This window comes from Oenanthe melanoleuca, chromosome 24, assembly GCF_029582105.1.
Source record: "Oenanthe melanoleuca isolate GR-GAL-2019-014 chromosome 24, OMel1.0, whole genome shotgun sequence".
Classification (NCBI taxonomy): Eukaryota; Metazoa; Chordata; class Aves; order Passeriformes; family Muscicapidae; genus Oenanthe; species Oenanthe melanoleuca.
In genome coordinates, this window is record NC_079357.1 from 5736757 (window position 1) to 5764426 (window position 27670).

Below are 27670 nucleotides of genomic sequence, written 5' to 3' on the forward strand. Positions count from 1 at the left end.
AAACAAAGAAAATTATAAAGACATTTAAAAAAAACAAACTGAAAAGACAAGATAAAAAGATCAAAAAGAAGAAAAAGGAATAGAGGAAAAAGAAAAATAAGAGAAAAACGACAGAAATAAAAGAAAAATAATGATAAAAAAGACAAAAAAGAGAAAAATAGGGTAAAAAAAATGAGAAAAAAACAAAGAAAAATTAAAAAGGCCAGGAATTATTTTAATGTTAAAAAAATAAAATAAAATAAAATAAAAGCAGATATGGCAACACTACTAAGGATGTGGAATACGTCACGGAACCCAAAGTCTTTGCAGGCAACACTGTTTGGAGAGAGGAGAACACTCGATGGTGAAAAAAGTGAAGTTCTAAATTATATACAAGATATCTAAGGGTGGCTTTGAAAAACAGTCCCCGGGCCGGGAGCTGGGGGTTCCCTCGCCGTTATCTATTGCTTATTGAGTCAGATCCAGAATAACACTTAGAGACGGATGCATCCAAATGAGACACCGTGGAATAAAGGAAAGCCCAAACCCTCAGTCTGTGTGAAAACGCCGCCTGTGCGAGCTTGTCCCATGTGGAATGTACCGACAGTCGTCTCGGGGCCGGGCGCTCTCCTGGCCACGCCCCCGCCGGGGAGCCGGGACCGGAGCCGGGACCGGAGCCGGGACCGGAGCCGGGACCGGAGGGGGCAGCGCCCCGCAGCCCCCGCACCCCAAAACGCGCTCCAGGCCGAAATGTCCCGTGTGTGCCCGGCTGGGAGCGGCCAGGATCCCAGTGAGATGGAAAATGGGGCGGAAAGCCCTGATCCTTATGAAGGACGAGACTCAGTTGTTAAATTTTAAGGGGTACCCGATGGCTTTTTCCAGGCACTCTACCAAAGAGCCAGCAGACAGAAAATCCCTCTCCACTTCCACAAATTTGATGTAGATGGATTTGGGTGAGACACCGGGCTCTACGACGCAGTTCTGAGATAAAAAGGCGTTGATCCCGACCCAATCTTTGCTGAAGGTTTTGGTGTTTGCCTGGAAGTGTAAAAACAGGCACTGCTGGAGAGTCCGGACCTCGGCGATGCCGAGGTAACAGTAGATAATCCGGGCGGATTCCATGTCCACCCGGAGGGAGGCCTGTGGCGAGGGGACCTCCAGCTCCCCTGGAGTCTCATTGCTGGGGTCGGGCGCCCGGTGCTCGGCCAAGGGGGAGGGGAGTTTCTCGTGGCACTCCTCGTATCCAATGGCGTACAGGCCAGGGCTTTTTGGGATCCCTCCTGGTAATAAATACTGCACCACGTTCCCGCCTGTGGGCTTGGAGTGAGCGATGGGAATCCAGTCGATCTCCATGTGCAGCTCCAAGCACCTGGCTTCGCTGATGGTGATCTCCAGGAATTTGTAATAAACGTTTTTCCAGTTCATTTTCTGTACTCGGGTCATGATCACCCGACCCTCGGGTTTCTCCGAGTTGAAATATTCCCGGAGCCGCTTGCCGAGGGGCACCTGGGAGCTGATCTCTGCGTAGTGGTAACGGATGTCCTCCTTCCAGCGGGTGTTGTACCCAATGCCAAAAATGGCCAGTTTGTTAGAAAGGTGGAGCCTGGAGAAGTCCGTCCAGCTCTGAAACAGCTCCCACTTCAACTGGACCGACTCCAAGATTTGCATAATGTTCTGCATGACGTCACGCTTCCTGGAAATTAAGAAACAGGGAGAGAAGGATAAAGGCATCAGAACTGAAAAACCTTCAGAAAAACATCATCTCCATCAGCTTTCTTGCCTGATTTTTCTTACTACTACATACATTTCTTTATATACTCTATACAGTAACCAGTGTATGGGTTGTAACAACGCCCTGATGGGGAAATTTTAAATTAATCTTGACAAAACCAAAACAAACCCAACCCAAACTCCTCCTGATATCAAAGCATCTCCAGGAAGCACGTGTCTGGCACACACTCCACTACTGGGTCATTCTTCACAATCCTGGGCTTCTGTTGGCACATGGTCCATGAGCTGCTCCCAAACTCACAACTGCCACTCAAAATGCTTCTGCCTCATTGTTATCCCCAAATTAATGCCAGCCAATGGAACTGTAATTGTAGAAGTCCAATGGGAGCATGAAGCCATTCCCAAGGGCTCTGTCCCAGTGCTGGGATGGAAACACAGCTCAAAGAACCAACTTCCTGGAGCAGAAGATGCTCCAGACACATCCTGGATGCTGTGGGATGGACAGCAGCAATCCCTCCAGACAGCCAATAAAGAAATCCCATGCTCCCCAAAAATCTGTTTTCACTCCCAGCAGCAAGGTTTCAGAGAGGGGTTTACATCAGGAGAGAGCATCCACTTGCACCTGCAGGGAGCTGGAACAGCTTCCTCCAGGATAAATGAGACCATTAAGGTGTAATTAGCTGGTAGGGAGAACTCTTAATTTGGGAAGTTATTGTCCTATAATCAAAGCTGTAGGAAAATATTGCAACTCATTTGCTAACAGAGAAATCTCTCTTGGTCCAACAAACGAGATGTAAAAGATCTTCCCATGCAACTCTCCTTCCTTTGTCCATTGTGCCACATCTGGAAAGCTGAACTGGGGAGGCCACTGCACTCCCAGGAGGATGTTTTCCTCTTCCACATCCCAGCAGCAGGACATACTGTACCAGGTGACACAGGTTTTCTTCTGTGGGGCAAACTTCCCTCCTCCTGCTCAAGATTACTTGAACTTCCTAAACCAGCCCTTCCCAACAGCTTCCCAGTGGAGTCCAGCATCAGACTGGTGAGGGACAGGAAGGCCTCTAAGAGCAGATACAAGACCCCACAGGCAAGGCTGACTCTGGCAGATGCATTCCTGCCCAATACATCCCTATGGGGAGTAGGTCTTTTTCCATCATAATGTATAAAAGGGTTCAAGGAAAACTGGAAAGGGAGCTGCAGAGCCTTCCTGTGGCATTGGACAGGCCCCACTTTAGAGCCTTTCATCCCAAAAAACCTGCTTTTACAGGTCTAACTGCAAGGCATGTGATTCTGGCAAGGTTCTCCAACTGCTGGGTGTCCTGCAGGTGATGGAGGCCCCTGGAGCAGGCTGGGGGCACTCAGGACAGTCCTGGTTTGATATATGATGGTTGGTGCACACCATCTGCAAACCTCACCTGTGCTGTCCAAGCCCCCCAAGCATTTCTGAGCATCCAGGCTGGGACAGTTTCCCCCCCTCACAGTGACACTGGCACTGCATCCATCACCACCTCATCTGTCTCACCTGTCCTGTAGCAACAACCATGCCAGAAGTTCCCTGAAAAGACCTTCAAAGGCATTTTGAGAAGTGCACTTCTACCACAACTGGAGTGTAACTGAGCACTGAGGATGGACAGTCTGGACAAGCAGAGCCCTGTCTGTGCCAGGGGTTCTTAAAAACAATCATTCCATCAGCACCAAAGTTCTGTTTCTTACTGCAAGTTATTCCTGAGGAGTCAGTTTCACCACCCAGCAGCAACAGAGAGAAATCCCAGGCAAGAAGAATGTGTGTTTACCCCAAATCCATTTCTATTTACTCAAACACTGCGGCAAAACTGATTCAAAGCTTCCCTGATGCTTTGCCACGCTTGGAAAATATATTTTTGAGGCTTCTGAAGTGCAGGTTTACCTTCTGGGCACAAGGGGGTGGGACAGCCCAGGGGACAGGGCAGAGCTGGAGCACAGCTCAGTGTCCCTGCACTGGCACCTGCACTCGACTCCTGACAGCAGCTGAGCTCCAGTTATTCCCTTCCCAAGGCAAGACAGGAGAGCAGGGCGTGGGCAGGTTTTCATTCAACAGCTGAGGAGCAGAGGGAGGAACTGAAAGCAAAGCCCCCACCTTTATTAAGTGCACTATAAATACTCTGCTGGGTTTAGCTCAGCACAATCCAGAGCCTGAGCTCAGCTGTGTTAGTTACTGCGACTGCTCCTGCAGGAAGGGAACCATTGGGAGAGCAGAGCTGCAGCAGCAGACAGAGAAGGGCTTTCCACAGGGAGCCCACTGCTTCCAGCACAGAGGAAAACAGGGAAAGACAAATTTTAAGGAGTTTTGCTTTTCAGGTTTAGCATCTTCTTTTGCCAGGACCTGACTTGGCTGAGCTTTGCATTCCCAGGCTGTATCCAGGACCTCGATGACTTAGCCAAGCAAAGGTATCACAAGCAGTAAAAATTACTGTTATTTAATTATTTATTAATGTCAAATGTAATTTTAATTCATCCAACTATTTAAAATTATTTATTAAACACGTACTTATGTATTTGCTTTATTTATATTGTTAATATGATTCATTTTTCAGGAGGACAATGGGAGCAGAGGGTTTAAGCTGTTGTGTGTCTCAGGACAATCTCACTTTTCATCTGCAGAAGGTGCCCTAGAGCTGGATTTTCCCTCATCATCAAACCATCACCTCTTTGCTGGAGTCAGGGACCTGCATTTCTTCCTCCTTGGAAGCTTTTGCAATTCAAATGAAGAAAGACTTGAGACAAGAGTAGGTGCAAATTTGTTCTAAGGCGCTGTTTCCAAACCAGGCAGACTTCAAAGGCTCCAGAACAGCAGCTTTCAGTGAAGATCCACAAGCTTTCTCTAGTTCATCTCCCCAAAACCAGCAGTGAATCAAACTACTTCTCAAAGTCTCTAAGTAATATTTCACTTTTCAAAACAGTTTATTTGGAGACAACAGGCAAGGGCAGGCAACAGCAGAGCCAACAGGGGAAGGAGCATCCTGATGGAGGATGGGACATAGACACAGGTTACCTATTGCCCTTTGCTTCCCACACTGCCAAAAATAAAGTGAAAGGTGGGAAATCCCTGTGTGTCACAGACTCAGAACACTTTGGCCTGCAAGGGACCTAAAAAGCTCATCTTATTCCCATATCCCTGCCATGGACAGGGACACCTTCCCCTAACCAGGTTGCTCCAAGCCCTGTCCAGCCTGACCTTGGACACTTGCAGGGATGGGGCAGCCACAGCTGCTCTGGGCACCCTGTGCCAGGGCCTGCCCAACCTCACAGGAAACAATTCCTTCCCAATATCCCATCTAACTCTGTTTTTCCTTAGTGGGAAGATATTCCCTGTGTCCTTTCCCTCCACCCCTTGTCCCCAGTTCCTCTCCAGCTCTCCTGGAGCTCCTTTAGGCCCTGGAAGAGGCTCTGAGCTCTCCTGGAGCCTTCTCTCCCCCAGCTCTCCCAGCCTGGCTCCAGAGCAGAGGGGCTCTGGCTTTGCCATGTCCCCCTAGAGGAGCCCATGGCTCTCTCTGTGTCACCAGCCTGGATCCCTGGCAGTGCCCAAGGCCAGGCTGGACAGGGCTTGGATCAATCTGAGATAGTGAAAGGTGTCCCTGCCCATGGCAGGGGGCAGGAATGAGATGAGCTTTAAGATTCCTTCCAACTCAAACCATTCTAGAATTCTGTTTCTCCAGGATTCAGTTTCACCAGGATTTGAAGGATTTCTGGAGACATTTTCTGCTGAAAATCTTGACCAAGAAGGCAGATGAACCAGACTTTGAACTAGGCTATCTGCACTTTAAATTGCTGTGCAAAGAGGTGAAAGAATTAGACTATTTATCTACTGTGGCTTTTAGATGAAATTTTATTTTTTTAAGATAATAAATAAATAGCCAGCTTATCTTTGTATCAGCCATGCATCTGCTGACTGCTTTTAACCTACTGAGTCAGAGTTTACAAGTTCCTTCTCCTCACAGACAAGGGAAAAAGCAGCTTTCAGCAAATCTCTGTGTTGGAAAATGCTCTGTGCTTCCACTCCACACGTAGGACAAGTTTATCACTGGCATGCTTCACAAAATACCCCAGAGTTCAGAGACTCCATTGCATTGTAGAGGGAATTTGGGGGGAAAAATGACCATAAAACTCTGAAAGGTCTCATTTACCAAAATCTAATTCAGCTGTTCATGTACACATTAAAACTTAAAAAGAGAAGATTCATGTGGTCCAAGCCATCACCTCAGAAAATTCAGGATTATTTGCTATGGAGCTCTTTAAAGGTAAAATTAGTCCAGAACAGCACAAAGAAACTGTTCAAAGTGGCAGTAAGAAAGTTTATACTGAAAGAAGCTATTTTTTCCCAGGTTTACCAGAGTTGTTAAACTGAATTTGCTCCATGTGAAGAAAAAAGTCACCTTTGGCTATGTGAATATCCACCTGAAGTGGGGAGTCTGACATAGCTACACCACTGACATGGAAGCTTCTTGTTAATTATTTTTCTTTTGAAATTATTTTTATTTTCATAAGTTATTTCATTTTAAATTTATTTCTCTTTTGACTTATTTATATTTATGTTACATTTTTTAGAGGATTGAGTTACACTACAAAGCCTCTGTTCTATATGACTCATCAGGGATGTTCTGCTGCTTTTCCCAGTGCTGGTGACCTCCTACCCTAGAACAGCTCATTTTCCACCATGGAAAATCCCAGTGACACTAAAAGCCACTGGTATGGGAGCTCCTGAGTGTCACCCTGTGAGCCTGGGGTCACACCCACTGCAGACAGACCCAAAGGCTGGCAGAAAGCAGCCCTGGACAGAGTAAATACAGCACAATTCCTTTCATTTTTGGGAATGCTCTGTGTTATTGTTGGAGAGGCAAGGGAGAGTCGCATGCTCAAAGCATTCAAAAGGCTCCAGTGTTTGTTAGATTAAACCCAGCCAAAAGGTTACAAGTAAGGTCTGGAAAATTATAAAAATGAAAATCAGAGACTCCCAAGCTCTGGCATGCCTTCCCACCAAGGAAGGGAGCTGCTCTTGTGGATTCTATCCATGGTTTAAGTCCTCACATCCATGTAGTAAGTCTCGTTTTGTTTGCTGAATGGCAAAGCCAAGGAGAAAGAGTTGTGAAGCTTTTCAGCTGCTCTGAGGTAATGGGAATAATGCATAAAGCAGATTCAACTGTATGAATAGTCTTGCACAATGTATTTATAATTATAAACAGAAGTTTCAAATATCCTCCCCTCCTGCACAACATCCCCAGGGAAATACATTCCAGGGTAAAACATTCATAAATTACTTACTGCGTGTCTTCTGAAGATTCTTGTTTTATCTTTAATGTTCTTTTCGTGGTAGGCATTTCATCTGAAAGGTAAAATTCCAACACATAATTAGATTTTAAATAATGTTCATTTTTTTTTTTAAAGACACTGAAATTAAATAAAAAAGAAATCTGAGTTGCTTCCTAAGCCAGGCAGTCTGCTGGAGTTCTGCATGAGACAGCTCCAGCTCCTACACCCTCTGTAATTGATTAGGTTTTTCTTTAACTTGGAAAGAGATATGGTCAGCTAAGGTCTGAATCTCTCTCTGCAAGTGCAAAATCTTTCATGGACAAGGCTCCAATCCCTGCTATTAAATCACACACTGACTGAATGGCAAACTGCATTGTTTCAAGGAAAAACAAGAAGAAAAAGCAATTCTGCTTCTAATGGCACATTTCAAGAGGAAGCAGCAGCAGAACTGCATCTGTGTTCAATTCAGCCCTTGTGTGCCAAGTGCTCAGCTCACAACTCCTGAGCGTGAAGGGCACTGTCAGCCCAGGCGCACGCAAATGTCCCCGAAACTGGTGACAAACCAGGAGATCCCAGCTTGACTCACCACAACAAGCCACAGCAGACAGAATTAGCCATCATTTCCATACATTTTGTAACGTTTTCTCTCCCACATATTTCTGACTTTTAAATCCCCCAGGGAAGGAGTGTGAGGAACTGGAACGTGGTTAACAGCCAACTTGCAAATTTTAACATTAAACTGCGATCTAAGGCTCTTTCAAAGCATCCTGACTCACCAGTCCCCCAAACACAGATGTGTACAGACACCTGACTGCATCTCCTCTCCCTCTTTCATCCTACAAATGGGGAAAAAAACCTTTATACAATTCACCTTCTTCACCTGTGTCTCCCTTGGATCTGATCAACTTAAAGCATCTGCTGTGAAAAAACCCTGCTCAGGCACAGGAGGAACACATACAGCTTGACAGGAATATACCTCAAGAAACCCCTTCTTCCCAGAACTGCTCAGATTGGAGTGTGTTTTCTACACACTGTAGATCTGTTTAACAAAGTTCAAAAAGCCATGAGCAACAATTAAACCTCCAAATTAATTAAAATACTGACTTTTAAGCAGAGACAGCAATAATTCAGGCAAGAAAAGCATGTGGAGGAGTTTGGTTTAGGTCTCAAACATCAAATGTGAGTGTGCTTGCTATTTTTTCATTTTAAAAAGGCCACAACTCTGGATATAAATATATTGTCATGTTTAATGTCAATATATCAAGGTAAATAAGAAAGAGCAACAGTTTTTACAGTTGTTGGTGTTGCCAGCAGTAGGCTGAAGCCCTGTTCACAATTTAAGCAAATGGTGTTTGAATGGTAACACCCAGGTACCACTGAAAGGGAAAATATCTCCTGAATCCCATGAGGGAAAGCAAAACTGAGAGTGAAAGAAGAGACAGGGAAGGTGCCACCTCCACTGTTTCAGGCCATACAGCCCTTCTTTCCTCCAGTCCTGATCCTAAAGTACTTCAAGAACCACGGTTTGCTTTAGATGAATGGAAGAATTTCTGTCCCCTTTCTCCCCAAGCATGTGTTTTATTGTGAACACATGAAAGCTGGTACAGAGCAATGTGTGTGCCAGACAGCTCTGAGCACAGGTAAACCCAAGGATGGAGATGTGCCAAGATGGGATCTCTTACCCAACTCCTGCTCGCCGGTCTGGTAGCAGTGCAGCTCCTGACTGTGGTTTCCCCAGTCCTCCTGAGAGAACTCCTCCATCGTGCTGCCATCCGACTCCAGCTCCTGGTACAAGCCACTGCTGTTGATGAGGACAGGCTGGCAGGGCTGGGAGTCCCATCCTCCCTGCCCAAACACCTGCTCCAGCTGCTCAAACGTGTAGCTGCTTTTCCTCTTGCCCACGCCGTGCTCCTTCACGCGGCTGTAGCACCTGCGCAGGGTCTGAGAGAGAGGAGCAGCTCAGCCAGGGGGTGTGGGGCTGGAAGAGCACAGGCACTCACACACAGGCACAGTTTAGGGTTTGGGGTTATTTCTGTTGGTTATATTTGCCCCACGCTCAAGAGCAATGCTCCCAAATTAATCTACACCCACCAAGAAGCTTGAGATAAATCGGACATTCCCGCTTAGCATTAACATCAGTGACACAGGACAAGTTGTGCAGCAGCTACAGATTCCTCAGATTTAACTTGGGTGATTTATTGTCTTTCTTACTTAAAAAAAATAAAATAAAATCCCTGGATCTCTTATGGATGCAGGGAAAAAAATAAAATAAAAATACCAAGAGCCCCCCAGTCAGAGACACCAATCAGCCAGGAAAATGCACACCTACTACGAGGAGGAGAAAGCAGAGCTGGTGTTGTGCTCACAGCTTGGAGAGGGGGAAGCAGGGAGGAGAGAGAAGGGAAAACAGAAAGATTTCCCCCAAAAGCAAAGACAGTCCAACCTTCCTTACTCTGGTAAGAAGACACAAAGTACAAAATGGATAACACCTAAGCTATTTAGCTAGGAAAGTATTTATTACTTACATATTTTTGCATTCCTTACTAACTCACTCTGTCTCTTGTGAAGCTGCTGAAATTTAAAAGAGGTCAAATCAATAATGCTCCCAGTTCCCAGACTTTGATATCAAGCATCAAGTAAGTAACAGCACTGAGGTGGCTTGGTATGAGCAGCTTCTCAAACACAGCTGGGGCAGAACCTCCCACACAGATGCCAAAGCTTCACCCAGTTCTGGTGATCCCTTTGACATCCCACATCAAGGGCTAAGCCACTTCATTGCTGCTGGATAAGCCCTCCATCCATGTTTTCCCCCTAATCTGGAGCAAAAGACAACTACTTGGGGGTAAAAAAACAAAAGCTTTCTACACAACCCTCAATGTGGTTTTAATTCTACCACTGCTCTGATTTTGAAAGACAAAATGCCCCAGGTTTTCTGGGTCTCAGGTATTTTTTTCAGATTGGTAAACTGCTAGAAAACATTAACTTTTTTAAAAATTAACTTTATGAGATTGCTGAGGTTCTAACTTGAATGGCAAAGCTGTCTCTGGAATTCAAGAGAGGCACTGATTTGGGAAGGACTAGTCCTGCTCCCTTGCTTTCTGCAACAGGACTGTAATGGACACATCATTACAAAAACTACTTGGTTTTTTTCCCCCCAAAGAAAGGAACTTTTAAAACTCCAGAAAGCTGGAACCTACCTAATGCTCCTCATACACTGGTTTAACAGCATCAGCAGCAAAGGGATACATTTCTAACCAGTTTCCTCCTGAGATTCAGAGCCCTGGGGGCAGAAGCAAAACCGCTAAGCAGCAAATCAGTATTACCCTGCTGTTTTAAACAAAAACACAGGAAAATAACACAAAATAAAAAATAACCCATATAAACACACAGGCAGCAACAGGCATGAGTTATTCCACAGTTTAAGGTGGAATCCTTCCCTCTTTTGCCATAACTACCTCAGTACAAACAGGCAGATCCTCTTTGGATGGACACCAGCACATTTTAACTTTCTGTCTGTGGGCAGAGTGGGAAAAAACCTGCTATGGCAACCTAGAACCAAAACCCAGCCTAGTAAAGAGGGTTCCCTCAGGCTGGGGTATAGATACATTTGGTTGTTAGAATTCAGCTTTCTCACTCCAATTTCTCTCCTTTCAGCTCAAATGTCACTGACCAATAAGGGCAAAGTCATTTCACTCCCAGACTCTTTCTCAAATCCACCCAAGTTAGATTTTTCAAAATATATTTCCCAAACCCCAGTTCTTGTATCTGCCCCAGCTTATCCAAAAGAGTTCAACGTGGATTTAGAGCCTCCAGCTGAATTTATTAGCAGCCTTCAAGAGAAACAAAGTGTTTCCAAAGCATCCCTACGCTTGGCCAAGCCCTCTGGGAGTGCCTGACACCCTCAGCCACTCTATTTTCACACTCTATTTTCAGCGTGTGCTTCAAACACCTCTCCCCACCAAAGGGGTTATGGAGGATCCCACACTAGGTTGTAGCCTAGTAGTAATTAATTATTTCAGTCAGGCTGCAATGTGGCTTATTTTACTATCAAAATAATTTAGCAGCAAGTCAGTGCAGACTAGTAGAAAAACTAGAGGGAGCAACAGAGGAAGGGGGATGAAAATAAATAAGCAATAGTGTGACTGCTCATTAGTCTTAAAGGTTGAGATACTTTTGGGGGTACTGCCCAGATGCTCACCTGGCTGTGTTACCTCTGCTTCTGCAAGCCAATAACCTAAAATTTGAGGGAGATAATCTCAAATATAGGGCTTTCCAAAGCACCAAAAGGCCTGTGGCTAAGCAGCTGGTGGCTCCTTGGTTTTGTGTGCTGGAGAATCAAGATTCCTGCTAGCTCTTTCTTCTCAGAGGCTCTCCCCAGTGTCTCCAACAGGCAGTCCTTACAACTTCTGATATTCCCTCCAAACACCACGAGCCAGCCTTGTTTCAAGTAAGCCCACAGGCTTCTCTTCTTCAGAGAGCCTGGAAAAACCTAAACAATTGCTCAGACCTCAGGAAACCTGGACATTTTATACTCCTTAACCTTTCTCTCCCCAGGTTATTCTGATCTCCAGGATCTAAGATCTGGTTTTTTCTTACGCACCTCCTCTACTCCTCCCGGTGTCCAGCTCAACTCCTGCTCCGTGGTTCCTGAATGCACATACACAGATTGATACAGATACAGAAAGCAGGAAATTGAGGACAAGTAACTGAAAACAGACCTGATCACTGCCCAGTGACTGCTCAGACTGGAAGAGACCGAGGCTTTTGCTTATTGTTCTGCAACACTGCCTGCAACACGAACACATATTATCCCCACTTAATTGATAATTAAGAAAACCAAAGGAGGAGACACTCACAGAGCTCAATGTGGATTTTCTCACCATTTCTAACTCACGAGTCCTCATCTCTACAAGTGAAGCCACCGAAGAACCTGGAGCTCTGCAGGAACTGCAGGGTGAGGATGAGAAAAACCTTTAGGAATGCTGCAGACATAGTCCTCCTTCCAGCAAAAAAATAAGATGAAGGAGAACCAGACCACAGCAAGCTTTTTGCATATAACCTGAGGTCATCCAACATGGAATTCCAGATCCCTGATCTGAAACATGCTCTTACTCAGGGAGAAGCTATGGGCTCTGCAGAGCAGTTTGGTGGCCTGTAGCTGTATCCACATTCATCTGTTTAACTTGATTCACTGATAGCAGCCTAAAGGGGTCCTGATATCCCAGAGCACCACTTAGCACAACACTCAGCTCCAAAGATGCTCTTTTACTTAATGGCAAGGAGCTCTCAGCTTTATATCCTGAATTATGAACAGCAGTACCCAACAGCTCCCTCCCTCATCATATTCACAGGTAACACAAGATGAAACTACACTGGCACAGAAGAAACAGCTTTTGAAGCCTGGAGTGGTTGTAGGGGACAGTGAAAGGTCTTGAAGTCTCCACTTTTGAGCTCCTGGGAGTGGAAGGTAACAAATCTGTGCAATGGCTTCAGCTCACAAACTTTTAGGTTAAAAGCTATGTGCAGGGCAGGAGAACACAAGACTTACATGGGGTATAGCCTCAATAAACCCCATTGCTGTGGTTTATCAAAAAGAAAAGGAGAAGAGCAGCACCTCAAACTCTTGGGAGAGCCACACACCACTGCAGGAAGGCAGCTGATGACATCAATGCATCTCCAGCATGAGGTCCCAAACAGGAATACCTCCCTGCAGAAGGTGAGAGCCCAGCACTCAAACAGGCCCTCAAGAGCTCAGGGTCAGTCCCAGGAGCAGCCACAGCCCAGCCTGCACAGGCTTCAACCCCACAGCTGGCAGCACATCTGTCTGAGCACAGCACTGGGGACACACAGCTGCCACAGTGAATGACTCCCTACACCAAAGAACAAGGCCTTGGCTGTATCCTGATTCACCCAAACACACAAGGACTTCCTGAAGGATGTGGCTCCAGTACAGAAGAGAAGTGATGAGAATGCCCTGAGGGGAGAAGGGTTGGGGGGTAAATATAGACAAGTTGATAGTGTTGACTGAGGTAAGAACAGAGATCTCTTTGGACAATGAAGAAGCAAAGTCACCCTGGCAGACACAGGTAGGGGGGTATCAGTCAAGGCACAGCAGACACAGGTTTTTGTAAGGGAGAGCTCACAGCCACCACTGCCGATTTCTAAATCACAGTTAAATATAAAACGAAAAAAAAAAAAAAAAAAAAGGCTCTTGCCTGGACAGGAATTATTTACAGAAGCTCCACAGCCAGTTGCAGAGGTCAGCCCCCATGAGACAGGACTCTGCCAGCAGCCAAGAGTGAACAAAGCTGGGGTTTAGCAGGCTGAGCCCCAGTGACGTGTGGTGCTGTGACAACAGACCCCACAGTGCTGCAGGCTCAAATCCACAACCTGGGAAGATGCTCCATTGGTTGCTGCTATCAGAATGCTGAGGATACTCAGATCCTTCTCAGGGATTTGTTGCTAATTGAGCCAGAACCTGAGGAGAACTAGAACCTAGACAGGAGACTCCAGCACAGCCTGCAGAAAGGCTGGCAGCTGGGCACCTCTCTCTGTTGATGCTCTGAGCTCCTGGTTTTCTTAAACCAGCACCAGATGAAAAGAATAGGAACAAACTTGTTAGAGCTTGAGAAGGCAGAGAAGCACAATCCTCCTCCAGAGCCACCAAGCCAATGACTTTGTAAAGAGTTTAGATGTAGTGGATGGTCCTCCAGCCAGAGCTCAGCTTGCAGAGATCACTAACAGAATATGCTGAGCTGGAAGGGACCCACAAGGATCATCCAGCCCAACTCCTGCCCTGCCCAGACACCCCAACAATCCCACCATGTGTCTGAGGGTGTTGCCCAAATGCCCCTGGAGCTCTTGCAAGGTCAGGGCCATGACCATTCCCTGGGAAGCCTGTGTAGTTACCCAACCACCCTCTGGGGAAAGAACCTTTTCCTGATATCCAGCCTATGGATGAGAGATGCCTGAGTAAGGTTCAACCTGCTCCTAGCACAACCCATTCAAACATTACTTAGTCTGGAGCAATGAAAACCACACCTGAGCAGGTTACCTTGCCTTCAGAAACAAGTTCATACCAAAAACCAAACTTCAAGCTGCATGCATCTACTGTGATTAGGACAAACACCATTACATCACACACAAAACAAGACTTTTAAGGCAAACTCAAACTGCAGCAGCCTGGATGAAAAGAGGTCTGAGATGTACTAAAGAAGTCACATCCATGCAAGCCTCGAGAGACCAGAGACTCAAACCCCTGCTGGTCCTCACTCTCAAGTGAATGGAGTGGGACCACAAGCCCATCCAGCAGAGGAAGAACAGCACAAATCATTACACAGGTGGGAGGAAAAACACCCTTCTCCAAAATGAGCTTCACTGAAGTGCCAGAAAGCATCAGCATGGGCAGCATCACAAGGGAAATGGCTTGTGTAGTTCAGAACCCTAAAAAACTTGACATCCAACAGTGTCCCAGCCATGTGTGATCCTGCAGTCTCTAGAGGAAGGTTCACACCACTTCAGCTGGGCTGCAAAAATGTTATCAGGGAGACCAAGCTCCAAATCCATGGGAAAAAATGGAATTGAAATACTAAAAGTGGTTTGAACCCAAATTTTCACCACTAGCGGTGAAAGGTTTGGTAACAGGTGAAACCACAGCAGTCCAGAAAGCATTGTCAGCCTGGTTCCCAAATTTACACACTCAGCAAGAGGGAGGTAAGCAGGAATCTGCCTCTTTGAAGTACTTGATGCACAGTGCAAGAATCAGGAGGATTTTTAACATCTCCCCAAGTCCTCCATATTCAGAGAGCACTACAGGAAAAAATTGTGTGTGCCCAACTTAGGATTCAATGGTCACTAATCTCCCTAGAGGAGATTTAATGCTCAAGTTTCACAAAGCTGTCTTCCTGCAAGGAGAGCTGTCCTTCTGACCATCAACTGTTTCTGTCCCAACAAGATAACCTCCCAGCTCATTCCCAGCTCCCTCTGGGAATCATTCTGCACCCATGGAAGGAGCACTGAATGGCCCAGGTAAACCAGAATAACTGGACCAAAGTATTATAGACACAGAACATGGCTGCAGAAGTCACTGGATCAGAAAGACACTCATCCTGCACATGCAATTCAAGCCAGATTCTTACCAGCACAACAGCACTCTGCAAATACCCAGCTAAGAGCAAATCCAAGAGGGTTTGTTCCACATGACACTCATATCCCAGAAATGCTCCTCTGCCACAGCTCCACAAAGGACTGAAACAATTAAATCTGCTCTTTGTCACTGAAGGGTTTATTTTTTTCCAGTTGTAAATGTCAACAAAAGTTGCTCCCACCTACTGGAGCACATGAGATCCTCCAGTGAGAAACTGGGCTGCTGGGAAGGATTTGGGGAATGGCAAGAAACAGCCCAGCCTGGAAAACCCAGAATTTGAATCTATTTAAGCCAAAGGAAGAATGGGAAGTAACTTGAACACTCACACACATCACAGACCAGGGAGTTAATGGGATGGGGAGCTGGGACTGAGATAAACTCAAGATAAAGGTAAACCACATCCAAAAGAAATACAAATCCAGAATCGTGGAATTGGGTTGGAAGAGACCTTAAAGCTCATCTTGTTCCAACCCTCCTGCCATGGGCAGGGACACCTTCCATTACTCCAGTTTGCTCCAAGCCCTGTCCACCTGACCTTGGACACTTCCAGGGATGGGGCAGTCACAGCTGGGGCCTCTTCACCCTCACAGGGAGGATTTTTTTCCTAATATCCAATCTGGCCCTGCCCTGTCACTGGAAGACATTCCCACTTGCTCTGCCACTCCAGACCCTTGTAGAAAGTCCCTCTCCATCCTTCCTGTCAGCTCAAATCAAAGGCAAAGTTGCTCTGAAGGTGGATGGTTGGCTGGTTGCTGTGAAATGCACCAATGCTCCATCATTTGACATCCTGGAATCACAAAGACAGCCACTCCACTCACAGGACCCGAGGATGGAATTCTGGCTGAAATCCTCTAATATCCAGCAGCTCACACTAGATAACAGCAAGCATTGCTTTGCTGGAGCAGCTTTTCCTGCCTTAAAAAACAACTCCATACAAGATTTACAAACAGATTGTTTACATCACTGAGCAGCTAAAACCACAGCCCACTTACAAACAAGCCTTGCCATCACCACATTAGTGTTGCCTAAAGCTAGAAATGCCAACAGCTGATAATCAGGTGTGATTTTCCATCCCTTCCATTTCATGTGGGTTTGTGGCACTCCCATCCAGCTTTGTTCTTTCTGAGCACTGAACCAGCATCTTCAAGGTATTTATCTTCCTTTTGAAAAACAAATTACTTTTGTGGATAACCACAACCCAGCCAAAACCTCCAGTCAGGGGGAGGAGGAGGCTGCTACAAGCAGAAAAACCAACAGCAGCAGAATTGGATTGGCAGTAATATTTGGGAATCCCTCCCATCAGGAGTTAAGATGTTGGAACTGCTTCTCTTTGAATCAATGGGTTGGCACTGATTCTGGGAAAGGCAAAATAAAAGCAGAACTCCTATTTCTGCAGTAGCTGAAAAAATGGCATTTTAAAACTGCCCCCAAATTAGTCTTAACAGCAACTTCTAAGAAGGGATTTGTCTGTGCTGGGGAAAGGCTCTCCAGCTGCACTGCAGCCAGAGGATTTCCAGCCCTGAAATGCTCTCTCAGCCCAACTGAGCAATGTGCCAGCAGGAGGATGAGCCTTTGATTCTACCTTCCATAGAGATGAAAGCAAGAGAAGCAGAAAATCTCCCATGGCTTTACAGAAAGGCCTAAAATCTGGCACTGAAGAAACAACTGGAGCCCATAATTTCAAGAACATTTCTGTAAAACAAAATATGCCTTTACTGCGTGAAAACACTCCTTGATTTGCACAGATCCAACTGCAGCACCCAAGCTCTCCCAGAGCATCCTGTCACTGCAGGGGTGGCTGGAAGGGGATGAAATGATGGAGTTTCAGCACACCTATGGAACATGTTCCATGTACCCCATGGACTGCCATCTCCAAGCTGTGTGGCCTTCACAGCACAAGGCAAGGCCTCATTTTGCCATGTTTAAATTCCCAGCAAATCTCCTGCTGCCTGATGAAATCACATCACCCAGTGCAGGGCACAGGATCCAGCAAGGTTGGAAAGGGTTTGGCCAAATACTCCATCAGCTGCCTTAAAATCCCAGCTTTCAGGGCAAGCCTGAAAGCAAGAAGCTTTCCATGTGGGTGCTGTGGGAAGGTCATGAGTTTCAGGATAGAAAACCAGGCTAAATCCTTGCTCAGGAACACAGGGAATAGGAAAGGGCTGGATGAAAAGAACTGAGAGTGTCACTGAACAAGCAAGGATTAAGGATAGAACATGACTTGTTGGGATGGGGATGCTGTGGCACACAAGACAGCTTTTCTGGGAATGCAACAGACAGAAATCAAGATGCTCCATTTTTCCTGGAGCTCCCCAAGCCACCAAGCTGGACACAAGGGTCTCTTTCCAAAGGAAAAGCTGCTGGAATGTTTACATGCAATTCCTAAATTTGAAACAGACCCTTCCAGAGTGGCTCCAACCTGACAGCAGCCTCCTTCCAGCTGCTGATGTGCAGAAAAGCACGAGCAGATGGTGAGAGACAGGCAAAAATCTGCATCAGGACCTTTCTGCACATCCTGTTTGAATTAAGAGAGAATGCATCCATGCCATACAACTGGAATACCCTCTGCTTACAAGCTGATTTGTTCCTTCCCAGGCTCAAGATTTGGCTGTGTCCAGGGAATGCAGTACAGCATCCTTATCTAAAATTCATTTAAAAACCAGCTGAACTTGCAATGTTTGAAGCACCAGCAAAGCCTCAAGCTTCTGTCCCCTGTTGGGCATTGAGTATCCTACAAAATCATGGAAACACAGAACATTTTGGGTAATAAATGGAACAATGCAGCCATGTGCTCCTTCATCACCATCTCCCCAGTCCTGTTTTCAGTGTGGGGGATTCCAAAGTGCCTGTGCCCTCCTCTTGTTCCTGCAGCACATGACAGTCCTGCTCTGTCTCAGAGAAGAATCCATGCATGACCCTTCCACATCAGAAGTGACTTTTGTTTGTGGTGGACCATGAAAATGAAAAGCAGCCAATTCTGCCTGGAATCTTACAAAAACTGGGACTTTAGGGTTGGCAACAGCTACCACAACTATCTTGATAACCCTTATAACAAGGTAAATTCTTGACACTCAGGAGAGCTCATTTCCTAGCAATTCCAGGCCAAAACCCACTGAGAGCCCAAAGGCTTTGGAAAAAGCCACATTTTTGCTGCTCCGGATGACTGTGCTGAGGAAGGCCCTCACTGTGGGGATCCAAGCTATGCAAAGTTTGGGTGTGTGGTGCCAGAGACAGCAGTATTTATCCAGCTGTTCCTCTCCTGCACACAGCCTGACCAGAGGCCAAGCTGAGCACAGAACACTCATGGGTGGAACACAGGTAACTCCCTCCCAGCTGGGCACTGCAGTGTTGAAGGAGAGCCCACAATGATGTTCTGCAATCTAGAAACATCTAACAGATCACCAAGAGCAGCTGCTGACAGACAAGTATCAGACTTGAGCTCTTTTTCTGCTGTTTGACAGGTGGTTTCTTCCAAGCTTGAACATTTTAGGGGCAATGATGTGTTCAAGCCCCACTTCTGAAAGGAAAGTGGGAGAATACTCAGCTGCAAGGAGCTCAAACTGCTGGGAATCACCAAAATGCTCCTGCAATCAGCTCCATCCAAACACAAACAGCCAGTTCTGGGCTGTTCTAACAATAAGATGACACCTCACAACCTGCCAGCATGCCCCAAAATTGGGGCTGGGGGCCTCAACAAGTCATTGCATTGAGTCTCATCACAGCCCAAAACCATTGGACAAAGCCAAACCACCTCAAGGAACTTTTCTGTCATGCAGAAAAGCAAAGCTCACAGGTTTGCTAAGAGGTGATTCAAGCAACAAGCACCTTGAAAACCACCAGGAAAATGAGGAACTTGAAGAGGGCTCTCAGTGCAGCAGCATTCCTCTCCAAAAACATTTGGGTGTGTTCAAGGGAAAAAGATCCCTGAGCAGCAAATACACAGACATGAGAAAAATAAACTGAGAACCCAAAACTTCTGTAGAAAGCGGGTTTGTTTGGAGTATCTATTTCCAGGACAGGCTGTCTAACCAACAGGGATCAAAGTGAAAATCTCTCACTCACAGGCATTCCTGATGCTGCAGCATCCCTTATTCCATGTATTTTGCAAATTAAAGGCAGCCCAGGTGTACACACCTGGACAGCCCAGCCCAGCTTGGCTAGCAGGCATTTTTAAGGAATGGGAGAGGAAGGGAGAAACAACCAGTCCACTGAGCCCCAGCAATAACAACACATCCTTTTTTCTCTCCATCAGCATTTCAGGGTCAGGAAAGGAGAAATCAGAGCCAGAGGGAGATCAGAGCATGTAATTCACCCTTCCAAACATCATCCACATTTACAAACTCAAACCCCACAGTGATATCCACATCATCCAAGTATCTCCTCTCTGGAAAAGCAAGATGCACAAAGTGACTGCTCCCAAACCAGGAACCAAACCCAGCCCTTTTTCCCCAGGGAATGATGGAACTGGAAAGACTTCTCTGGAAAATACAGCCCATGAGACTGTTTATCAATTACTCAATAGGTCTGGGACACCACAACAGCTCCTGTAGAGCCAGGGAAGCCATCAAACTCTATAAAACAACTCCACAGCAAAGCACAGAGCCAGGAGTGCAAGACCAACCAGAGCCACCTCTTGTTACTGGGGGAACTGGGAGCCCTGTTTTCCCAAGGGGACTACAGAGAGCAGCCAGTGCCAGCCCCCCATGGACAGAGCATGATGCAGGACAGGAGGGGACAGAGTCACCCACAGCACCCACAACACTCAGGGCCAAAGGATGAAACCCAGCAGATGTGGTGGTCCAAAAACCCAGGGGGGAAATCCTGCTGGGGCTGTCCCCATAAGGGGACACAACAACTGGGATGCTGTGGCCCTTTGCACTCAGGACCATGGGATGCTGCCACAGCCCACCCACAGGAGAGGAACTGAACCCGTGGGATGCAATTATCCTGTCCCAAAGGTGATGCTGGAGGCTATGGGAGCAAGGGAGGAACCCAGATTTTAACAATGGAACTGTGTTAGCCAAGCAGCTGAGACAAGGAATGGGATACCCTGCAACCAGGGTATCCCATGGGCAAGGGCTGGGCTCAGTCCTGGGGACAACCCTGCCAGAAAACAGCAGCATGGAGACGCCGAAAGGCCAAGCCCTGGGGACACGGTGCTCCTAAACCGAGAGCCAAAACACAGGCTGAGCCAGGAGGACGCCCACAAGCAGCGCCAAAGGCCGCTCAGGACAGATGCTGAGGGACTGAACTCGCGCCACACGGAGCCCCAGAGCCGCGTCTGGCCGCTCAGAACGCTCAGAACAGCCCTGCGGGCAGTGAGCCCCGGCCGGGGCAGCTCCCGCAGCGGCGGGCACAGGGACCCGGCCCCCGCCCGTCCCAGGTACCTTGATGCGCTCGCGGCACTGGGACGGGGTGCGCTCGTAGCCCAGCTCGGCCAGGGCGCGGGACACGCGCTCGTACATGGCGGGCCCGGGCGCCTTGCTGCCGAACACCGTGCCCGCACCCTCCAGCTGCTGGTACCGCGCCTCCACCAGCCGCTCGTTGCCCCACACGGCGATCAGCGCGTTGGTCTCCGCCGGCGTCCAGGACATCCCGCGGCAGGCGGCGGCCGCGGCGGCGGCAGCGGCACCGCCGGGAGAGAAGGAGACGGAGGGCGAGGCCCCGCCGCGGGCGCCCAGCGCGGCCCCGCCGGCCGCCGGCCCCGCGCCCAGCGGGGAGGCGCCGCTGGGCGTGGAGGGGTCGGACAGGCTGGGGTTGCCGTCGCTGAGCGCGCCCGGTGAGCCCGGCGACAGCACCTCCATCTTGGGGACGCGGAGCGGAGGCTCGGCCGGCGGGAGCTGCGAGGAGCCGCAGGGCGCCGCCATGATGGGGGTGCGCACCGAGCGGGCGGAAGTGACGCGACGAGCCGGGGAGGAACTTCCGGCAGCGCTGGGGCGGGGGCGGTGCCGGGAGAGGCGGGACCTTGGCGAGAGGATGGGCGTGGCCACATAGGGGGCGTGGCCATAACCAGAGGGCGTGGTTCTGTGGAAGGGGCGTGAACGGGGCGGTGCGCAGTGGGCGTGGTTATAAAATGGGCGTCACTGTGGGCGTGGCTCGCTCCCTCAGCACCACCCGAGGTGGGCGCGGCCCTGCGGTGGGCGTGGCCCCCACCGGGCAGGGTCCCCTCAGACCTCTCAGGGCTGGGACCCTTCCACTCCTCCCTCCCATCGCCCGGGGTTTGCCTTGGCCCGAGGACTCCAAATATGCGGCAGAACATCCCAAACGTGAGGTTAGCACTCCCAACCTTGGGGCAGAGCGTTCCCATGGTACTGGAGCTGAGCTCGCCCCTCCGGCCCTAGCACTTCCCGCGTCCCTGGTGTGGAGCACCCCTGATGTCTGAACTTCCAGGACTCCCAAACGTGGTTATTGAGCATCCCCCAAGCGCTGAGCTGAGTCCAGGGGGGGCGGACACCTCTCTTTTCCCACCCGGCCCTGGTGCCTGCGGAACGCCGGGACCCCAATTAACGGTGCCCGTGATTGATGAGCCAGGGCGCAGCTCGCGGGGGGTGGGGGGGACACCCCAGCTGCGCCCCAACTCTTCGTTAAGCCAAGACTAACGAGCATCGGGGAGATTCCACCTCTCCAGACCCCCTCAAATCCCCCCGCTATCCAAGGGGGTGGTTAGAGAGGTCCTATGGGATCCCTGCCCGGGCTGGTTAATTAAACGCTTTAATTAGGGCCGTGTTGGTTAAACAAATGGAGGGGGGGAGGGGGAAGTATGGAAGGGGACATCCCCCCTGCCTGTCCCTGTCCCTGCCCGCAGCACGGTGCGAAGCGATCAGGAGTGTAATTATACCCCTCTAATTAGCGGGATTAGGGGCTAGCGGCGGCGCGAGGCTGCGGGTGTAGGGGGGGAGCCTTAACCCCACACTCCATCCCCCACCCCGACCGGGCTCTTTGTCACCAGCTGCTGTCCCCAGGGAGTGTCCCCAGTGTCCTCTAAGGGGTGTTCCCACTGCCAGCATGTCCCCAAAGGGGTGTCCCTGTTGTCATCACATCCCTGAGGGTGTGATGAGCCAGCGTGCCCCCTAAGAGATGTTCCAGTGGCAGTCCTGTGGCATGTCCCCAGAGGGATACATCTTCCCCTGGCATGTCCTCAAAGGAATGTCCCTGCTGCCAGCATGTCCACCCACTGTCACCATTGTGACCTACCCCCAGACAGACATATAACTGGTGTATTCCCAGAGGGATGTTCCCACTGTCAGCATGTCCCCAAAGGGATGTCCCCAGTGTCAGCCCCACAGGATGTCCCCAAAATGATGTGCCTGCCACCACCACCACGTCCGTAAAAGGATGTCCCCACTGCCGGTGTGACTGCAAGTGGATGTCTCATACCCAAAGGTATGCACCCACATTCCTGGAGTGTCCTCAAAGGGGTGTCTCAATGATGTGTCCCCACTGCCCCTCCTGAGGCAGGTCCCCAAGGGGATATCTCCACAGCCAGTCCTGCTGCGTGTCCCCAGAGGGCTGCACCCACCGCCATTCCATGTGTCCTTGGGGACAGGGTCTCCATAGGTGTGTCCTCAGATTGCCATACGAGCTGCCAGTGTGCCCGCGGCTGCAGACCCCCCAGCCTCCCGGAGCCGGCCAGACCACAATTAGAGACCCGGGGAGGGAGGGGGGCCGGGCCGGATGCAAATGAGGGTGGCGGTTAATTAGGGCCTGAACACTCATTACGGCCGAGAGCAGCTGATTGCGATGCAGCTCCGAGTCCCGGCAGCGCCATTTGACCGCACGCTAATGACATGGGGGTGGGGGGTGAGGGTTGAGCGGGGGGACGTGGGGCCCCCCCCCCCAGCCCGGCTCACCCACAGCACCTCCGCAGTTATTCCTGGAAGGAGCGGGGCCCGCGCTTAGCCCTACCCTGAGCCGGGACCGCGCTCAGCCTGGGCTCATCCCTGCCGTGAGCCGGGGCCGCGCTCAGCCTGGGTTCATCCCTGCCCTGAGCCGGGACCGCGCTCAGCCTGGGCTCATCCCTGCCGTGAGCCGGGGCCGCGCTCAGCCTGGGCTCATCCCTGCCGTGAGCCGGGACCGCGCTCAGCCTGGGCTCATCCCTGCCGTGAGCCGGGACCGCGCTCAGCCTGGGCTCATCCCTGCCGTGAGCTGGGACCGCGCTCAGCCTGGGCTCATCCCTGCCGTGAGCCGGGGCCGCGCTCAGCCTGGGCTCATCCCTGCCCTGAGCTTGGACTGTGCTCAGCCACGGCTCATCCCTGCCGTGAGCTGCGGCAGTTCTCAACCACGATCGCTCCATGCTATGAGTTATGGATGTTCTCAGCTGGGCTCACCTGTGAAATGGGCTGCGGGTGTCCAGGATCACCCACGCAATGAGTCGTGGCCATTCTCAAATGAGACTCACCCGTGCAATAACTTGGGACTGTTCTCAGGCAAGGCTTATCCGTGCAGTGAATTGTGTCTCTTTTCAGCCCAGACTCACTTGTGCAAGGATTTTTGGGTATTCTCAGCCAGGGGTCATCTGCAGAATGAATTCTGGCCCTTCTCAGTCAGGACTCACGCATGTAATGAGTCGTGGCCGTTCTCAGCTTCTGGGTGCGGACGGCGGGACAAGCAGCTTGGGGAAGCAGTGGGGAAACACACCCTGGTCCCCAACTCTCCCCCGCCGTCTCGTTCCAGTCAACCTTCCAATTCAATAGGCTTGATTAAAAGTCCGCCAAAAAGCCGAGCGGACAAGTCATTAGACCCAGAGCAGTGTGTTCTGCAATTTACTGACCTGCTTGTAATTAACCTCCTGCCGCCAAAATACGCTGCTGAAAAGAAGTATAAACTTATTAGTGGCGGCGGTGGCTAATTAAAGCAAAAGCTGTCATTATCCTGAGATGTGGCCGCAGGCAGGAAACTGATGAAAGGAGAGAAAAGACGCTCGATGCAATATCTGGAAGGACGCGGGGATGCCGAGCGAGGCAGCGCCCTGCTGCCGCGCTCCGGTGCCCATCAGCATCCTGAGCGCCTGCATCCCGATCCAGCTGCTCTGCCCGCTGCACAAAGGGGACCCAGGCGGGCTAATTCGGCGCGGGGGCAACCGGCACGCCCCCCTCTTTGTCTCCCTTTCACAGCCAATATCCCGACCCCAGATGGGTTAATACATAATGCAGACAAGCAAGTAATTGCTTGCCTTTGTGAGGCCGTCAGCGCTGGGTCCCCGGCCCTCTGATCCCCCATTAGCGGCCATGCAAACAAGCCTTCCACCCAATTAAGCCCAGCTTTGATAAAGCCTTTCCCAATGATGTGGCGGTCCCAAACTAGCGATTCGCACATGAGCCACTACCTGTTAAACTCGGCATCGGCTTCCTTCGGGGACGAGCATCCCTCGCCTCTCGCCATGACCCAGCTGCCGAGCTCTGCCCGGCTTCCCCTGGCCCTGAAGGGAGGCTCGGCTGATAAATGATCTCGACAAACTCTATATTAAAGAGGTGGAAATGGGATGTTAATATACCCCAAGCCGCTCGTCTCGAGAACACATGGGCTCCGGCTTTCCAAAGATGCTGGTAATGAGGCGGGCTGGGATGCCCGCGAGGAGTTCTCGACCCACCGGCCTCCTGCGCCTGCCAGGTGCGGAGGACAGACAGACTGACACCCGTCCTCTGAGGCATCCCCACACGGTTGCACAGAGGCTCCATGGGTCACCCCCTAAAGCATCTCAATCTGCTCACTGAAAGCATCCCAGCAGCATCCCCTAAAGCATGCCAGCGCACTTTCCTGGAGTATCCGGCTTTATCCTTTAGCACACCCTGGCATCATCCCCTAAAGCACTTCAGTGTGCTCCCCTAAATCTTCTCAGTGTCATCCCCTAGAGCACCTCACTAAGCTCTGCTAAAACATCCCAGCATCATCCCCTAAAAAATTCCGGCACCATCCCCTAAAATATCTTGGCATCAACCCCTACAACATCCCAGTGTCATCTTCTAGATCATGCCAGCATGTTCATTCTGAACAACGTTATTCCTTCACACAGCCTGGAATTGCCCCCTAAAGCCTCTCACTGTCATCCTCTAAACCATTCCAGTGCACTTCCTTAAAGTTTCCCAGGATCATTCCCCTAAAGCATCCCAGCACCATCCCCTACAGCATTCCAGCATTATTCCTTGCAGCATTCCAGTATATTACAACATAGTGTCTTACTATCATCCCCTAACACATCTTGGCATCCCTCCCTGCATCCCAGACTCATCCCGTAAAGCATTCCATTGACATTTTCTAAAGCATAATAGTTTGCTCCCCTAAAGCATCCCAGTGTCATCCCCCACAACATCCCAGTGTCATCCCCCATACCATCCCTGTGTCATTCCTTACAGCATCCCCGTGGCATTCCCCAAACCATTCCAGTGCCATTCCCCAAACCATCCCAACATCATCCCCTACAGCATCCCAGTGTCATCCCCCACAGCATGACAGTGTGCCCCCCAAAACGCTCCATGCTCTAAAACATCCTAGCATTATTTGTTAAAGCATTCGAGCATCATCCCCTAAATCATCACAGTACCACCCCCTAAAGTATCCCAGTCATTCCCATATGCTGCCCTAAAACATCTCAGCATCTTTCCTTACAGCATCACACTGTTATCCCTCAAACAATCCCAGTCTTGTCACTCCCTGAAGTATCCATCCTCGTCTCCCAAAGGATCCTACTTTCATCCCCTAGAACATCCACTACGTTCCCCTAAAATATCCCATCATTCCTTAGAGCATCCCAGCGCTGTCCTCTCAAGCATGCCACCATCATCCCCTACAGTATCCCGGAGTCATTCCTGACAGCATCCCAGTGCCATCCCTTAATGCATCCCAGTGTCACCACCAACACCATCCCAGCATCATTCCCTACACCACACCAGTGTCATCCCTAAAGGATTCCAGCTCCATCCCTGCCATCCCCACTACCCTCAATCTTCAACATTGTTTTTCCCCACCCCCCCACCAGTCCCCGTGCCCCCCTTTCCCTCCTCCCCACCCCAAGTGCTGCCACAACCTTTATAAATATTCAAAAAGCCGCATTTCCCGGCCAAGCGCCTGGCTTGGGGTGGGGGGCTCCCGGGGGGAATGTTAATAACGGGGCTGCCAGGGATTCCTCCCTGGCAGCGAGGAGGGGGGACCCAGCCGCTCATTTGCCCAGACAAATATCTTGTCGCTCCTCATTATGGCCAAACTTCGTGCCTCAGTTTCCCCCCCTTCCCCTCCAGCCCCCCGATGCCGCCTAACGAGGGTTGGGAAGAAAGAGGAGGAATAAGAAAGCAGCAAAACCAATGTAGAATAATGAGGATAACAAAGTGTGGAGGAAGCCTCCCCCCATTTAAAAACTTTGAGGAGGGTGATTTGGGCAAAGCCTGGGCAAACAGCCGCTAATCGCCAAATCAAGCATCAATTAAACGCCGTGGCAGTGAGAATAAATCTGCTAACAAGGAGGCGATGCCCCCGCACTCGCTGTTTGCCCAGCTGATTAACGGGGATGAATCTGAGGGGGATTATCCATCGGGATGAGGCGGCTCCTTTGTCTCCATTCCCCATCACAAGCTCTCTCAGAGGAGGGATCGGATGCGCGTGTGTCACCCCTGGGACCCCATCGCTGCAGCCTCAGGCCTCTTAGTGGGATTAATACAGAGGTGCTTTAATCCCCGAGGCCCCCAAAACCTCCAGGATTCCCATTAAAAATTCTCCCATTTTCCAAGAACTCAATGAAAAGAGGCCCAAAGGCTTTCCTGGGATTAACACTCTTTTCTATCCTGTAGTTCAATGCTGGAGATGTCCCATTCCTCAGGTCAGCTTTTCAGAGGGACACAAAGAAGAAGACAGGGAAACATAGCTTTAGATATTCCAGCACTGCCATCAATTCCCATCCCAGAGAATTATTCGGGTAATATTTGGATAAACCTGTTATTCCTTGGATACGATTTTTCCTCCTGATCCTACTGAGAAATCCCTGTGCTGCCACTTTGCCAGCAGGAGAAGCGGAAAAGCTTTGTGCTCCCACTAAATTAATATTTATTTACTTTCTCTGTGCCCGGCTCCAAGGGACAGATGAATAATGTATTGCCCACTGGACACCTGGCAGATTCAGTGGGATATGAAGAGCCCAGAGGATGCTGGTGAGGCTGAGTCCAGATGTGCACCTACCTGCAGCCTCAGCACAGCTCTGGGTGTGAAAAAACAAGCCTTGGCAAGCTCTCCAGATGTGTGCTTACCTTGTGCCTCCAGATGTGCACAAACAGAAACCACCTGGTTCCCCAGCTGTGCTTGAGCATCCCTGTGCCTTCATCTGTATGCCCAGCTGTGACATCGGGGACCTCTCCAGCTGTTGGTCTGAATGCAGCTGCATCCCCCAGACCACCCAATCCTCCCAGATGCGAACATCCTGGAGATCCTTGGTGCCCCAGATGTGTGTGGAAAAGCCTCCCCCCTCCCCAGCTGTGCTCCAAGAGTCCTCCAGATGTGAATGCCCTTGGGGATCCAGATGTGCAAGCACGTGTGGGCACATTT

General features: G+C 49.7%; 1 protein-coding gene across 5 annotated transcripts; it reads right to left on the reverse strand.

The window, feature by feature from the left end:
- Positions 1 to 224: 224 nt before the first annotated feature.
- Positions 225 to 21009, reverse strand: MSANTD2 (Myb/SANT DNA binding domain containing 2). Of its 5 annotated transcripts, XM_056509475.1 has the most exons (6): positions 11597 to 13667; positions 10194 to 10276; positions 9522 to 9567; positions 8679 to 8937; positions 7009 to 7069; positions 225 to 1672 (listed from the first exon to the last, which is right to left on the reverse strand). In XM_056509475.1, the coding sequence occupies exons 3-6, from the start codon at positions 9531 to 9533 to the stop codon at positions 820 to 822; spliced, it is 1185 nt and encodes a 394-aa protein (XP_056365450.1). In that variant the 5' UTR covers positions 9534 to 9567; positions 10194 to 10276; positions 11597 to 13667; the 3' UTR covers positions 225 to 819. The 5 variants fall into 5 exon arrangements, with proteins under 5 accessions (XP_056365450.1, XP_056365451.1, XP_056365449.1 ...); XM_056509476.1 differs by having other exon boundaries at positions 9522 to 9564; positions 10194 to 13667; XM_056509474.1 differs by having other exon boundaries at positions 10194 to 13667.
- Between the last annotated feature and the right edge of the window lie 6661 nt (positions 21010 to 27670).

Bases quoted from the DNA above. Each gene is read 5' to 3' on its own strand.
- MSANTD2 (XM_056509473.1), bottom strand. From the start codon at position 21,009: ATGGCGGCGCCCTGCGGCTCCTCGCAGCTCCCGCCGGCCGAGCCTCCG. The intron at 8,938-20,529 runs GTACCTGGGACG...CCTCTCTCTCAG, and splicing joins AGTGCCGCGAGCGCATCAAG to ACCCTGCGCAGGTGCTACAG. The intron at 1,673-7,008 runs GTAAGTAATTTA...CTTAATTTCCAG, and splicing joins GAATCTTCAGAAGACACGCA to GAAGCGTGACGTCATGCAGA.